Source organism: Eumetopias jubatus, unplaced genomic scaffold (genome assembly GCF_037043125.1).
Source record: "Eumetopias jubatus isolate StellerSeaLion01/CBP00866 unplaced genomic scaffold, mEumJub1_p1.0 scaffold_1, whole genome shotgun sequence".
Classification (NCBI taxonomy): Eukaryota; Metazoa; Chordata; class Mammalia; order Carnivora; family Otariidae; genus Eumetopias; species Eumetopias jubatus.
In genome coordinates, this window is record NW_028274807.1 from 44,695,823 (window position 1) to 44,710,824 (window position 15,002).

A 15,002-nucleotide genomic window follows, 5' to 3' on the forward strand; every position below is an offset into this window, starting at 1 on the left:
TATATTGACTCAAAGTGAATATTTAAGTGTTTCTGAGGAAAATATCACATAGAATAAGAAAGCCCCTTTAACAAGCTTTTCTTTGATTGAGAATATTAGATGCTTATGATTTAAAAATTAAGCCACTACAATGTTACCTAAAGACATGCCTATGTGCATTCAACAGCTTTAGTTTATTTGGATTATGCAAGGTAAGAGGAAAATGTTTGGAACAAATCAAATATATGCCATTTTACCAAATGAAGGCTTGTCTTCATTCTCAGCTCTTCTGTTTTTATCATTCTTAGAATGATGCTGAAGGTTTTCTTCCCCTGTCTCCCTTTCTCATTTAAATTTAGTTCAATCTTGAGGAATACTTAGTTACAGCCACATACTACAAAACACTTGGTAACAAGGTATACATTGAAAGTAAGAATTACAGGTTTATCATTATTTTATTGTTGTTTTTGTTTTACTTTAATCTATCTTTAGATTATCTTTTACCTTTGGAAAAAGTCTGAATAATAGGCTATCTCATTGCTTTATTAATTAATCAACTGCCAATATAATGGTAGCCAACTTAAAAAGGCCTTTGCTCTTTTGGATTCTATATCTTTGAAATGATCTTTTGTTATATTCTGTTTTCTTCCTATATCTTTTCTTTCTGTATTTATCAAAATACATGTTAAAGAAATAAATCAAGAAAAATATTTTTCACCACATATTTATCTCCCTATTAGCTTATAGCTGGGATCTGTTGCAAATGGAAGCAGAAATAAAATTAAGACTTACTAATTTTAATATTAGACTGTCTCGTAGTATTGTAGTATGTGATTTTTTTAAAGGCAGAGGGAAAAGGGAAGAGAGAAAAACAATTTCACATGCATATAAAAAGTATTTATTCATTTGGAAAGCACAGGTTAAACGTGAAATCCAAAATATTTTTTTATAGCTATCTCATTCTTCAATGTTATTAAAGTGCTTACTTCCCTAGTCCCTACAATCAGCATATTTAACTTTGGTTTTTACTGATTTTTTTCTTTTTTTCAATAAAACAGACCAGCCCTGAAGCTGTTTAGGGTCCTAAGGATATGATCTTTCCCCCTCCCTTTTCTGTCTGGAGATACAGTGGTGAGCATGTTAGTATGAGGGTTATTTACTTCTTTTCCTACAAGTTTTCTGAACTATGGTTTTTGAGTAAGTAATCAGGACTTATTACTGCTATTTGAAATTATAATTAGCTTACCAACAGCCCTTTCTATGCTGAGAAACAGACTATCTACTTTTATTTTAAAATTTTAAAATTTAAAAATTTATTTTTGAAATAAGTTTATATTCCTGATGAATTCCAAAGATTTTCAGGAGGGAAGAAAGTATAAATTTGAAAGATTTACATCTGCAGTTTAGATGTTTGGGTCAATTTACCAGCAGATTGTCTGAATATTCTTGCCTAGAAAGGCTATTTGATTGCCTTATTTTGTTCTCAGAAAAGAAAGAAATCTGATTCCACAATGACTGCTAGTTGCTTTAAGAATTAATTTCTCTGTTCTAATTTTCTATGCCCAAAAGGAATCCAGCTTTTTGGCCTAGTTTATTTAGCTTGCTGTGGAAACAAAAATTCATGTTGTGTGGGTGAGATGGGGTTTTAGAGAACCTCAGGCATAAATGGATTAAGTACTGTTCATAGCTCTTTAGACTTCCTGTCACTTCTAAGAAACATTCCCTTTAAATGATACTGCCCAAGAGATCCATCAGTGGAGAAATATTCTTAGGTGCCATAAAGCACTAAGTCATATGCACAAACTTTTGATAACTTTAACCCTGTACCAAGTGTTTCCAGGGTGTAAAAGTTCCTGCACCTGTTTAAAACAATCACACACGTAACATTCTCTAGTGTAAAATATTTAGATTTACATGATCCTTGTAACTGGGGAAATCACACTATGAAATAATCAGGCCTATCATTAGTTCTGCAATTGAAATTAAGTTGGTCGATTCTGGGTGCCTGAGTGACTCAGTTGGTTAATCATTTGCCTTCGGCTCAGGTCACCATCCCTGGGGCCCTGGGATCCAGCCCCATATGAGGCTCCCTGCTCAGTGGGAGCCTGTTTCTCCCTCTTCCTCTGCCCCTTCCCACCACTCATGTTTGCATTCTCTCTTTCTCTCGGATAAATAAATAAAATCTTAAAAAAAAAAAAAACAACGAAATTAAGTTGGTCAATTCTGTCAGCTATTTGCTTTTACATAATAGGAACTGAACTCAAAATATTCTAACTCCTCTATCTTATATTGTTTAATTTTTTAATATTTTACATATAAGACTTAAAAAATAATATAAAACTACTCACTGATAAATAATGCAGAAAAGAGCTCATTAGAGCAAAACTCAAATTTTGTGTGTATTAAAAGATAAACTGAGGCATATTAAAATTTCTAAGAGTATATTTGAATAAATTTGAATCAGACAGTGTCAAAACAAAAGTGGTTAAGGGTCACTCTGCTAACAGAAGCTATGGAAAAGGCTTTTATAGAGCAGATGTGGAAGCAAAGCAAGGAGATTATTTGATTGTAGCTTAAGTGGGTGCCTTATTTGGGAAAGCCTGGTTGGCTTCACAATTGTGTTGTTCATAGGTTTTGTTTTTCTAACCTTGGGGCATTTGCAGGAAGTTAGTATAGCTTAGGTTTCAGTTTGCTTAAGTAGTCTGCAAAGGCATTAGGGCCACCTCAGTCTAATGGCATCCTTGTTTAATTACTTTAATACATACTTTTGCAGGGTAGAATATCTTGCAAAATGTATCTGCTCTTAAGGCCTGGATGAATAGAAGAGAGAGAGCTTGTCATTCAGTCATTTTATGAGTTCTTTTTTTTTTTTTTTTTAGATCAAGGAGAGGATATATGAATTAAATGTGATGAATAGAAAAAGATTTGCCACTTGTAGTGTCTTGCTCAGTGAAAGCTTTTGGTTAAGCAAGAATCAGTTGTCCTCTGAAGGGTTCTCAGGAAGACTGTCTCATGACCCATATGCTATTTGTTCTAAGAATGTTAGTGTTGGTTATGATATGGTAAAGTCCCTGAGGCCCCAGGAGGAAACCAGTACTAGACTTGGAAAAACAAATTTTGTTATATTCACAGGACTCAATAGAGGAGTAATCACATGCCACACAGGGCCACAGGTTTTGGTCAAGTGACAGAAGACGGGGTGGGGGAGAGCCTGAGTCAGAACCTTTATTGGGTTTCCTGTGGGAAAGGCAAGGTAGGGCAGAGTAGAGTTTAGGATTAGCTAGTTGGAATAGCTCCTACAGGCTTTAGACTTACAGGTGGTCTCTAGTTGCCTGGCATCTGGCTCTGGGATAATTAAGGGCAGGGAAAATATTGGTTTGGCATACTAGAGAGTTAAATAAGGAAGTAGCTGGGGCCATAGACTCAGGTTTGGTTGATTTGCATATGAAAGATATGCATTAGGCTCAGGCCTGCTATCTCTAATTGGCTAGCCCTGGGAGGGGCAGTCTCTCTCAGGCCAATAAGTATGCCAGCAAAATCATAAAATACAGAAAAGGAAATTAAAAGGTCTGGTTTCAGTCTTTGGTCCATGCGACACTGGGCAATGAGTAATTCCTAAATATTGGGTTCCTTATCAGTAATATGAAAATGAAAATATTTATCTTGCTTTATTGGATTGATGAGAAACAAGTAAGTTAACATTTGTGAAAAAGCTTTGAGAAGTATAAATTCAGTATACAAAATAGTTGCCCTCAGGAGTCAATGAATCCAAGATACCCTTGAAGTTTATAAAAGAGAGAACCCTTTGGTGTACAGCTGATTCTTACTTAACCAAAACTTCTCACTGAGCAGAATACTCCAAGTTACAAAACTTTTCCAATCATCATTTTGTAATTTATCCACTCCTTGATTCAAAGAAAGGACTTATAAAACTACCATGAGACAGAAAAAACTCTCTATTCTATTCATCTAGGCCAGAAGAATGGATATAATTTGCAAGATATGATTTGCAAGATATTCTACTGTACAGAAGTATATGTGGTTTAATTTTTGTAGTACTGAGCTCTTTTATACATTATATGTTAGTGAACTATTTTGTATGGGTATTTTAAGTCCTATATAAAAATATTTTTTAATAAGCATGAGATTAAGGAGTCAGAGTATTTTGGGTTCAGTACCTATTATGTAAAAGCAAGCAGCTGACAGAATTGACCAACTTCATAGAAGAATTAATAACAGGTTTGATACATATTTTCATCTTGTAATTTCTACAATAGCCAGGTATCTGTACATCTAAATACTTTACAGCTATAGAATAAATTATGTGTTTGTTTTACATAGGGGCAAAAACTTTTACCCATTAAACATATGTGGTGCAGGGCTACATTTGCTAAAAAGTGTGTGCATATAGATTAGTCTTGTATATTAATTGCAATTCTTCTTTTTAAAAGAAGACTTGAAGTCATCTGAGCAAGGAATTCTGGGGTCTTACCTACAGTGTGGTACAGAACAAAAGTGTGGGATCTAAGCTCTTTAGAGAACTTCATGGCTTCTTTTTTTCTTTTTTTTTTTATTATGTTATGTTAATCACCATACATTACATCATTAGTTTTTGATGTAGTGTTCCATGATTCATTGTTTGCGTATAACACCCAGTGCTCCAGTCAGTGCGTGCCCTCTTTAATACCCATCACCAGGCTAACCCATCCCCCACCCCCTCCCCTCTAGAACCCTCTGTTTCTCAGTCTATAGTCTCTCATGGTTTGTCTCCCCCTCTGGTTCCCCTCCCTTCATTTTTCCCTTCCTACTATCTTCTTTTTTTTTTTTTTTCAACATATAATGTATTATTTGTTTCAGAGGTACAGGTCTGTGATTCATCAGTCTTACACAATTCACAGTATTCACCATAGCACATACCCTCCCCGATGTCTATCACCCAGCCACCCATCCTTCCCACCCCCCACCACTCCAGCAACCCTCAGTTTGTTTCCTGAGGTTAAGAATTCCTATCAGTGACATGTATCATATGATCTCACTGGTAAGAACTTCATGGCTTCTTATTGGGCTCCATCCTCCAGTGGGTGTACTGTGCCACTGGTATGTTCAACCTAGGTTGATTAGAAGGCCAAAATTGACAGCTTTTTGTAGGAGGAGAGGGGCACAGCTTGGACATGAGGGCTGGGATGCTCATACGTGCATATGTGAAGCCTTTCATGATATGGGGTAGAGCTAGAGTCAGGGAAGGAAAGAGAAGTGGGATTGGCTAAGTAAGGTTCAGGGCTGTCTCTCTATGGGCTACACATGCTAAAATAGAACTCAAAGGACAAGTATTCAATATGATTTTTTAAATTTTACATTTAAAATTTTAAAATTTTAATTCCAGTGTAGGTAACATACAGTGTTATATTAGTTTGAGGTATTCAATATAGTGATTCCACATTTCCATACATTACTCAGTGCTCATCAAGATTAAGAATATTCTTAATCCCCTTCACTTTTTTCCCCCATCCCTCTACTCACCACCCCTCTGGTGACCATCAGTTTGTTCTCTGTAGTTCAGAGTCTGTTTTTAAGTTGGCTCTCTTCCCCTTCCCCCTGCTGTTTATTTGTTTTATTTCTTAGATTCCACATATGAGTGGAATGATAGGGTATTTGTCTTTCTCTGACTGGCTTGTTTCGTTTAGCATTATACTCTCCAGCTCCGTTCATGTTGTTGCAAATGGAAAGATTTCATTCTTTCTTATGGCTGAATAATATAGCATTGTATGTATATACCATATCTATATCCATTTAGCTATTGATAGACACTTGGGCTGCTTCTTTAATTTGACTGTTGTAAATAATGCTGCAATAAACATAGGGGTTTCGTATTCTTTGGGTAAATACCCAGTAATGACATTACTGGATCATAGAGTAGTTCTCTTTTTTAATTTTTTGAGGAACCTCCATACTGTTTTACACAGTGGCTGCACCAATTTGCATTCCTGCAAATAGTGCATGAGATTTCCCCTTTTCTCCACATCCTCACCAACACCTGTTTCTTGTATTGTTAATTTCAGCCATTCTGACAGGTATGAGGTGGTATCTCATTGTGGTTTTGATTTGTATTTCCCTGATGCTGAGTGATGTAGAGCATTTTTTCATGTTTCTGTTGGCTATTTGGATGTCTTCTTTGGAGAAATGTCTGTTCATATCTTCTGCCTATTTGGATTATTATTTTTTTGGTGTTGAGATGCATTTTTTAATACATTTTTGCTACTAACCCTTTTACATATATGTCATTTGCAAATATCTTCTCCTATTCAGTAGGTTGTCTTTTAGTTTTGTTGGTTGTTTCCTTTGTTGTGCAGAAGCTTTTTATTTTGATGTAGTCCCAAAAGTTAGTTTTTTCAAAGGCCCAGTGTTTTAAATTTGAACCTGACCTTCCATGTTTTATGAATGTATCTGCAACTTAGACAAAGAGAACATATTTAGAATTTGATCTGATTTATTTTTTTTTTAAAGATTTTATTTATTTATTTGGCAGAGAGAGACACAGCGAGAGAGGGAACACAAGCATGGGGAGTGGGAGAGGGAGAAGCAGGCTTCCCGCAGAGCAGGGAGCCGGATGCAGGGCTTGATCACAGGACTTGGGATCATGCCCTGAGCCGAAGGCAGCAGCTTAACAACTGAGCCACCCAGGTGCCCCGAATTTGATCTGATTTAAAGAATGATTTATCATTTTAACATATTTAGAAATGTGGTCTGTGAGCCCTCATATTCCCATTCTTACTGTGGACTCCACAATTTTAGAGACCTTATTTTAATACTTGAAAATTATAACAAAAAGTTTATATAACTGGGTAAACAAAGATATAACTATGTGTATGTGCAATATTTCTGAAGGCTATATAATTGTATAATTAAAATATCACACTAATTCTGCATCTGCTTATGTTAATATTTTTAGCAAACTTCATAGTCTTCTAGAAATTATACCAACATTGAATTTATATTCTTGTTTTAATTAGATTCAAATTTAAAAATTTAATTTCAGTTACTTTCAATATTTTTGGATAAGGTGAAATTTAACAGCTGATCTGTTTTAACTATTTTGGTACCCAAATCTAATTCTGACTTCCTTTATAAAAATTAAAGAGAGAAGAAACACTACTTTTTTTTCATCATTCCAAAGATTCCTTTATGCTTTTTTTTTTTGATGTAGTGTTCCATGATTCATTGTTTGTGCATAACACCCAGTGCTCCACGCAGAATGTGCCCTCTTTAATACCCATCACCAGGCTAACCCATCCCCCCACCCCCCCCGCCCCTCTAGAACCCTCAGTTTGTTTTTCAGAGTCCATCGTCTCTCATGGTTCGTCTCCCCCTCCGACTTACTCCCCTTCATTGAGAAGAAACACTATTGACCATTGAATATCACAAATTTAACCCAGAAAATGATGCACCATTTTATTAAGAATCTTTATGGAGTGTCTTTGAGAAGAACCACAGTTCTTATTCTTTGTGTGTATTTTGTCATTTCCTCATCCCTTGGTTCAGATAACTTTTGATTCAGTGAGTGTATGTTATATTGTTCTCATTCCTGACTTTTCTTTCCATCTAAACATTTTTCCCCCAAACCCACACATTTTTAAATAAAGATATGAAATGATTTCAGGATTTTTTTTTTTTTTGTCACAAGAGGCAATTTTTGACATTTTAGTTAAATCTGATATTTTGGGAGAATTGATTGTGATAAGCATGGTTAATACTTATTAATGTGAAGGGGTATAGTGTGAAGATGTTAAAATATAATTATTCAAACAGAATTTATTGAGAATATAGCTCCATACTTCTATATGGGAGAGTAGAGGATGCAGTGTAGACCATAATAATTACATGCATTTCCTGAGAAACAAAATCAGTTCTGATTAGAAAATTTTCTAAAATTGGAATAATCCTTGGTTGAGTACCTCTGATGTTCTCTAGTGGGTGAAATCCTTAGAATTTTGGATACTGATTTTGGTAGTTTACAGATTTTATTATGTGCATCTTGCTTCACTGCTTGTATTCTGAATGGTTAGTTTGCCTTTAAGATGAGCTATGATAGTGGTTTGCCTTAAGTTTAAGTGTAAGACCATGATCACTAGAATGAAAAACATTTAGATGGGTAATTGAATGTATCTTCATGAGATTATTGGATAACTCCTATGTTTATCAAGGATGTTTTGCAAAATTACATCCACAGTCCCAAAGGAACTTATTGTTTCTCCTGGAAAACATCCTATGAAGTTCAAGTTAGCAACTTATAAACAAAATTTTTAGAAGCAGATTATTTTTAAGGTTGCATGATAACATAAATTCTTTCTTCATGGAAATACGCAGTAGATACTGAAAGTGGTTAGTGTCATAACTGTCCTGTAGACTGAAGAAAGTAGCCATTCTATTAGAAACTGCTAAGTGAAATTCAACTAGTCTTGATTAAGTGATTCTACAGCTAATTAAAGTAAGAAACTGCAAACAGGATGTGTTAAATAATCTTATAAATCACTGAAATATGGTATTGAGAAATAAAATACTTAATCACTGTAGAAAATAGTTTTTTTCCAGGATACTTTAATAGAAATGAGAAACTATGATGACTGGCATGTTTTCCCAAAAAGGCTATAAGATTACCAGAATGTTTTTTTAAATCTATTGAAAATTATCACTATTACTATACAAATAAAATACAATTACATTCTCTATTTATAATTTGGAATTATCAATATTTAGATGTGTAAATACCGACAATGCCAGTTTATTTCAAGGTACTTAGAGATTATTATTAAATTTGTGAAAAAGGATAAACAAAGTTTTATATGCGTATAAATGGCAGAATGCTCAATGTCAACATGTAGAAGTGAAGATAATCCAATGATGCAGCTCAGTAAAGTTTTTAAAATGCCTTATAAAGGCTTTATTTTTGTCCTTTCTCTTTCTGTCCTGTTACCTAGTGTGCTTCCAGTGCCCATTCATACTGTTCCTAAGATATACCTGTATACTCCTGACTAAGGGTATTTGTACTTACTATTTCCTCGACAAGGTTCACTCTCTCACCTCCATGACATTGCTTAAACGTCACCATCTCAGAAAGGCGTTTTCTGGCCACCCAATTTAAAGTGGCAACCCTCTTCTCCATCTCCCTGCCTTAATTTTTCCCATTGTACTTTCTACCATATTTTTCAGTTTACTCATTTACAGTTTTTATCTTCTCTCTTCACTCGAAGTAAGCTCCATAAAAGCAGGGTTCAGCTGGTTCACTACTATATTCCAAGTGTCCAGAATAGTGCCTCATAAATATTTCTTGCATAAATCTATGACCTTATTTATTGTCTATTTTCTGTCAGATAGACATGTAAATATTTAATTGAATACTGCTAAATATATCTCAGTTTGTGGCCTATTGGATATGATGGCAGGTGGGTAACCACAGTGTGTTTGTCATCAGTCTATTTATTCTGATCATATAATGGATGCTATTTTACATTTGTATAGTGTACCAGGAACTATTTACATTGCTTTACGTATATTAAGTAAAATACCTTACAACAACCCTATGAAACATGTACTATTATTATCAGCTCCATTTTACAGTTAAGGAAACAAGAGGTTAAAGTAAGTAGCCCTTGGTCATACAACTAATAGGTAGTAAAGCAAGGTTCATACCAGGACAGTTGGTATGTCCAGAACCCACACTCTTAACCAGAGGTTCATGGTTAAAATCCTCCTGCACTGTTGCTTTGAATAGCTTTGTTTCTATCCTTTTTATTTATATTTCTTTGCTAAAACAAAATTTTGGAAGTAATCATATCTGTTTAACCACTGTGGTTTTATAATCATTTGATTTTTTTTCTTCTTGCAGTGGGATGCTATCACTGAAATGGATGAACACAATAGGCCCATTCACACGTACCAGGTATGCAATGTAATGGAACCAAACCAAAACAACTGGCTTCGTACGAACTGGATCTCCCGTGATGCAGCTCAGAAAATTTATGTGGAAATGAAGTTTACATTGAGGGATTGTAACAGCATCCCATGGGTTTTGGGGACTTGCAAAGAAACATTTAATCTGTATTATGTGGAATCAGATGAGTCCCATGGAATTAAATTCAAGCCAAGCCAATATACAAAGATTGACACAATTGCTGCTGATGAAAGTTTTACCCAGATGGATTTGGGTGATCGTATCCTGAAGCTTAACACGGAAATTCGTGAGGTGGGGCCTATAGAAAGGAAAGGATTTTATCTGGCTTTTCAAGACATTGGGGCATGCATTGCCCTGGTCTCGGTCCGTGTTTTCTACAAAAAGTGCCCCTTCACTGTTCGTAACTTAGCTATGTTTCCTGACACCATCCCAAGGGTTGATTCTTCTTCTTTGGTTGAAGTAAGGGGCTCTTGTGTGAAGAGTGCGGAAGAGCGTGATACTCCTAAACTATATTGTGGAGCTGATGGAGATTGGCTGGTTCCCCTTGGAAGGTGTATCTGCAGTACAGGATATGAAGAAATCGAAGGTTCTTGTCACGGTAAGAAACTCTCAATTTATCATGCATTTAAATGACGTTTTAAACAGGTAAATGTTTCAACATTTATTTTCAAATAATACATTCTCAAATGCTATTACTGGCAGAACTGATTGTGGAAGAAATTATTAGCTATAAGATAGTTTCTTATTATTTTTCCTCTTAGAAAGGGTACATGAAAATGTAAAAAAAGTTCTATACCATGACAAGTGTTCCTCCATATTGACTTCAATAAAGTAGTTAAGCCATATGAATGACTGTATTCACCTAATTTTTATAAAGTAAAACAACATCAATAGCAGTAACAAAAAACAAAAGGGATTCAAAATGGACATTTGCTCAATTTTCATGTTTGATGACTTATAGAGAATGTGGCATTTAAAGATAGTTTGAAAACAATTCTTTCTTTCATGTTGAATTGTAGTAATTGAATAGTACCTAGATAAGATGAAGTTGTATTTAAATAAATGAGGAATTCACATGTATGTTTCAAAACATACAGGATAATTTATGCAGGTATTATGTGTTTGGAGATTGTGTCAGAGCTTAATTTATCTTTTGCTACTATTTTTTTTAATATTTATTTGAGAGAGAGAGAGAGAGAGAGTGCATGCACACATGCACGGTGGGGAGGGGCAAAGGGAGAAGGAGAAACAGTTACGATCCTGGACGCTGAGATCACGACCTGAGCAGAAACCAAGAGTTGGATGCTTAACAGACTGTGCCACCCCAGGGCCCCTATGTTTTGCTACTAGTAAGTACAATTTCCCACCATATAACAAATTACCTTTTAGTTGTTGTAATAGTAGTATTTGTGTAAGATCTGTCAGGAAATATTAACAAAACACAATGCTAATGAAGTTTAGAACCAAACCTTTCACATTGTTATGATAATAAAATACCTATAATTTTCAAGATCAAAGATTTTTTCTTTCTATGTGAATCATTTTGTGAGGGCTTATTAATCTAATAAATTTATACATTTAAACATTTTACACAAAGATAATATACATCAATTGTGTTTGGATTTAGGACTTGTAATCAAAACACAAATATAGAAATAAAATTATGGCTTGATAAATAGTAACATAATACAGATATTTCCCTCTTAATGGTGGATGATTTATAAGTTTGTTTTCTGTAGTATATTGAATTTATTGACTTCTTTGTTGATGCTATATTCATGTTCTTTAAAATGATAAATAAGAACAAATAAGAAAAGTCAGAAAAAAACATACTTGTATACATGTAAGGGTCATAAAAAATACCTGTGAATTTTTAAAGGTTTTATCTATTTATAAAACACTTGGGTTCTTGAATGTTGAAACTCACTATGTTTGGTTGTCTAAAAATATCAATATTTGCATACAATCTGTAGTATAATTTTTATAAGGAATGAATCAGCTTTTCTCCACTATTTAATTATTAAAAGATGTTTCATTCAAGTTTATCAATATAGATTGAATTCAGGATTTTTATTCACCCATAACAAAGATTTAGAATGGAATAGTCAGAAATGATTCTTTGAGGAGGCTTTATAAAACATTTCTATACATTAGAAAATAAACTAAAGAAAAATTAATATATGTGAATAATTAGTGGAATTAAGAGGATAATAAGAGCTGAGGATAAAACATTACACATACTATGACGTAGTTTTACCACATTTGGGAAGTTAGGTAGAAGCTGGGCATTCATTGGTAAAAATATGGTAAAAAAATATGGTAAAAAATAATTTAAAATATGCAAAGAATAATTCTCAGGACTTGTGTAATTAGCTTTTACTGAATATTTGTATTTTTATGGTATTAATCACAGAATAAGAGGTAGTGACAGTTATTGATGGCTAGATGTTTTTTCTTAAAGTGTTTATTCTGTGAATTTCATTCTTATTTATATGTCTTAAAATTCTTTCATTTGTTGGGTAAGGATGATTTTAGACAAATGATAATCATTATCAGCTTGTGTAGAGCTACTGGTAGACTCATCTGTTTTTGTGGCTTGTTATCTTTATTTTAATTTATTTGATTGTAGAAACATAAGAGAGTGGGTATAGTATAAATGTTCATCATTTCCTTGTAGTAGATGGCAGAAATTGGAAGAATTAAGCTTGAATTCTAAATCCATGGCTTATTAACTTTGAAATCACAGTTTCCTTATCCATAAATAAAGTAGTGGTTCTAATCAACTCATGATAAAGTATATGGAGAACTAATAAAAACACACTCATCTGCTTGGTTCCAATTTAATACAACAAATTGCTATTTACAAACACAGAGGAAGCCAGAGTGGATGTAGACCTTATTTTTTGAAAGAGGTATCTTGCGCTACCACCAGTCTCCATTTCAGAGTACTCATTTAAGTGTCTGTTTTTGATGTTTTGCACGCTTCTTTATTTCCTTTGATGATAATTTTTATCAGACTCTATTGCCATCTGTCAACGACTTATTTCACAACCAAATCTCTGAATTACATGTAAGCTAAATGGCCAATTAAGTGGAACTTATACGAATAAAATCATAGCTCTAATAGTATATGGTCACATATTTAATGTGAGATATATACGTGTGTGGGGTGGTGGGTGGGTATTTAACTGGAGAAGAAAAAACGGTATCTTTGTATCATTTCTTCTTATCTGTTTTGTTAGAACATTTAATTTATTTGAGCTATTAACATTTTTGAGTACCTGCTTATCTGTTAATCACTTTGGTAAGTGGTAGAGATAAATAGGAATAAAACTTATGGTTTAGTTATCTATTGTTATTGAGATGAAAGAACCCAAAACCTACCAGTTTAAAACCACACTGATTTATGATTTCTCAAGGTTCAACTGGGTAGTTCTTTTCCTTTAAGCAAAGGTCACTAAGGCAGCTGAATTCAGCTGTGAGGTTGACCAGAGCTAGAATGTCTAAGATGACCTCTCCTCTTCCAGAATTCTTTGTATATGGTGTCTCATCATTTAAGAATCTGGTCTAAGATTTTTTACAGTACAGTGGCTGCCTTTAGAGGGAGGTTTTCAATGGCCAAATAAAGAGTATATGAGGGGGTACTCTACAAGGGAGTGAATACCTGAAAGCCAGTGTGACAGTATACCACAGTCCACTCTGGATTCTCATGATTAATGTCCCTCCTTCATGCACAAAACCCCACATCCTCCCAAATATTTATTCCATTATGGCATCATGTTGAAGTCCAGAAAAGCACGATTAAAAATCAGGTCCAGATGTAAATGAAGCTTCGTAGCTCAAGTTCCTCTTGACCTGGACAGCTAAGAACTAAAAGATAAGTTATTGTTACACACACAGTACACATGGGATAGGGACAGAATAATTGTAAAAGATTCTCCCATTCCTAAGGGCTGGGAATACAGCTGTCACTGGTCCACTGTGATTCTGAAATCCAGCTGAATGTTGTCAGGATCTCTTATAATAAGGGCAGAGAATATTCTTTGATCAGATCCCAGTTCTTCTCCCTGGGATTGGTTCTCTGTGGTTCTTGGCTTCCTTCTGTGGTTCTTGGGTCAGCCCTCTAAGTCATCCCCTCCCTCCCTTTCTTCCTTCCCTCCTTCCTATTTTCATCCTCATTATTTATAAGAACTATTTATATGTCTGTTTCACCAGGGCTGTCTGATAAAGGAGGAGTATTTTTAAAAAAAATGTGTGTAATTAAGGGTAAGAAATTTAGATATGAATGATCATAAGGCACTGAGAACCAAGCTCTACTTAGTACTTAAACGCAGACACTATTGGTATACCTACAGAGTGCTTTGTTTCTTCTCATTTCTGTGAAATAGGAAAGTTTTCTTTGGGAAGGTTTGCAGTAGATCTGGTTGCTTTAGATCTGGAAAGTTCTAAAAAATATCTTTATCCTGGGGCACCTGGGTGGCTCAGTCAGTTAAGCGTCTGCCTTTGGCTCAGGTCATGATCCCAGGGTCCTAGGATGGAGTCCCACCATCGGACTTCCTGCTCAGTGAGGAGCCTGCTGCCTCTCCCTCTGCCACTCCCCCTGCTTGTGCTCTCTCGTTCACTCTCTCTTTCTCTCTCAAATAAAAAAATAAAATCTTTAAAAAAATATCTTTATCCCTCATTTTATAAATCAGGATACTAAATTACTGAGAACAGAATTTTATTCCCTGCGACCACTCAGTAATTGATACTAGACTAAGAACTGAAGCCTAAATATTTTTTAGTCTGGTCCTTGTGTTTTCGTTCCATATTTCCATATTCCATATTTCCCGTTCCTCAATTTTCTCTTTCTGTTTCTCTTTCATTTCCTCATTCCAAGCATCCATAACCTTATCTTGATTATTTAACTTTTCCTGCCCATCCACCAGTGCAGAGGAGCCCTAAGTTATTGATCATTCATTAGTCCCTTTTTGTCCATGTTTATTTTTTGGAATCTGATATGAACACAATTAGAACAGTATCTAAACATCTCTTCTGAAATTCAGGCTACTGAGAATAATGGAAAAATTATGGA

At 34.7% G+C, this 15,002-nt stretch overlaps 1 protein-coding gene across 3 annotated transcripts in view; it reads left to right on the forward strand.

Annotated features, from left to right (window-relative positions):
• The window catches only part of EPHA6 (EPH receptor A6), an 819,528-nt gene that overhangs the window by 168,094 nt on the left and 636,432 nt on the right, over nt 1-15,002 (forward strand). For all 3 annotated transcript variants that reach the window (XM_088025312.1, XM_088025358.1, XM_028119182.1), the window contains exon 3: nt 9,863-10,526. In XM_088025312.1, coding sequence (XP_087881438.1) covers nt 9,863-10,526 — 664 coding nt within the window. The remainder of the gene's footprint in view (nt 1-9,862; nt 10,527-15,002) is intronic.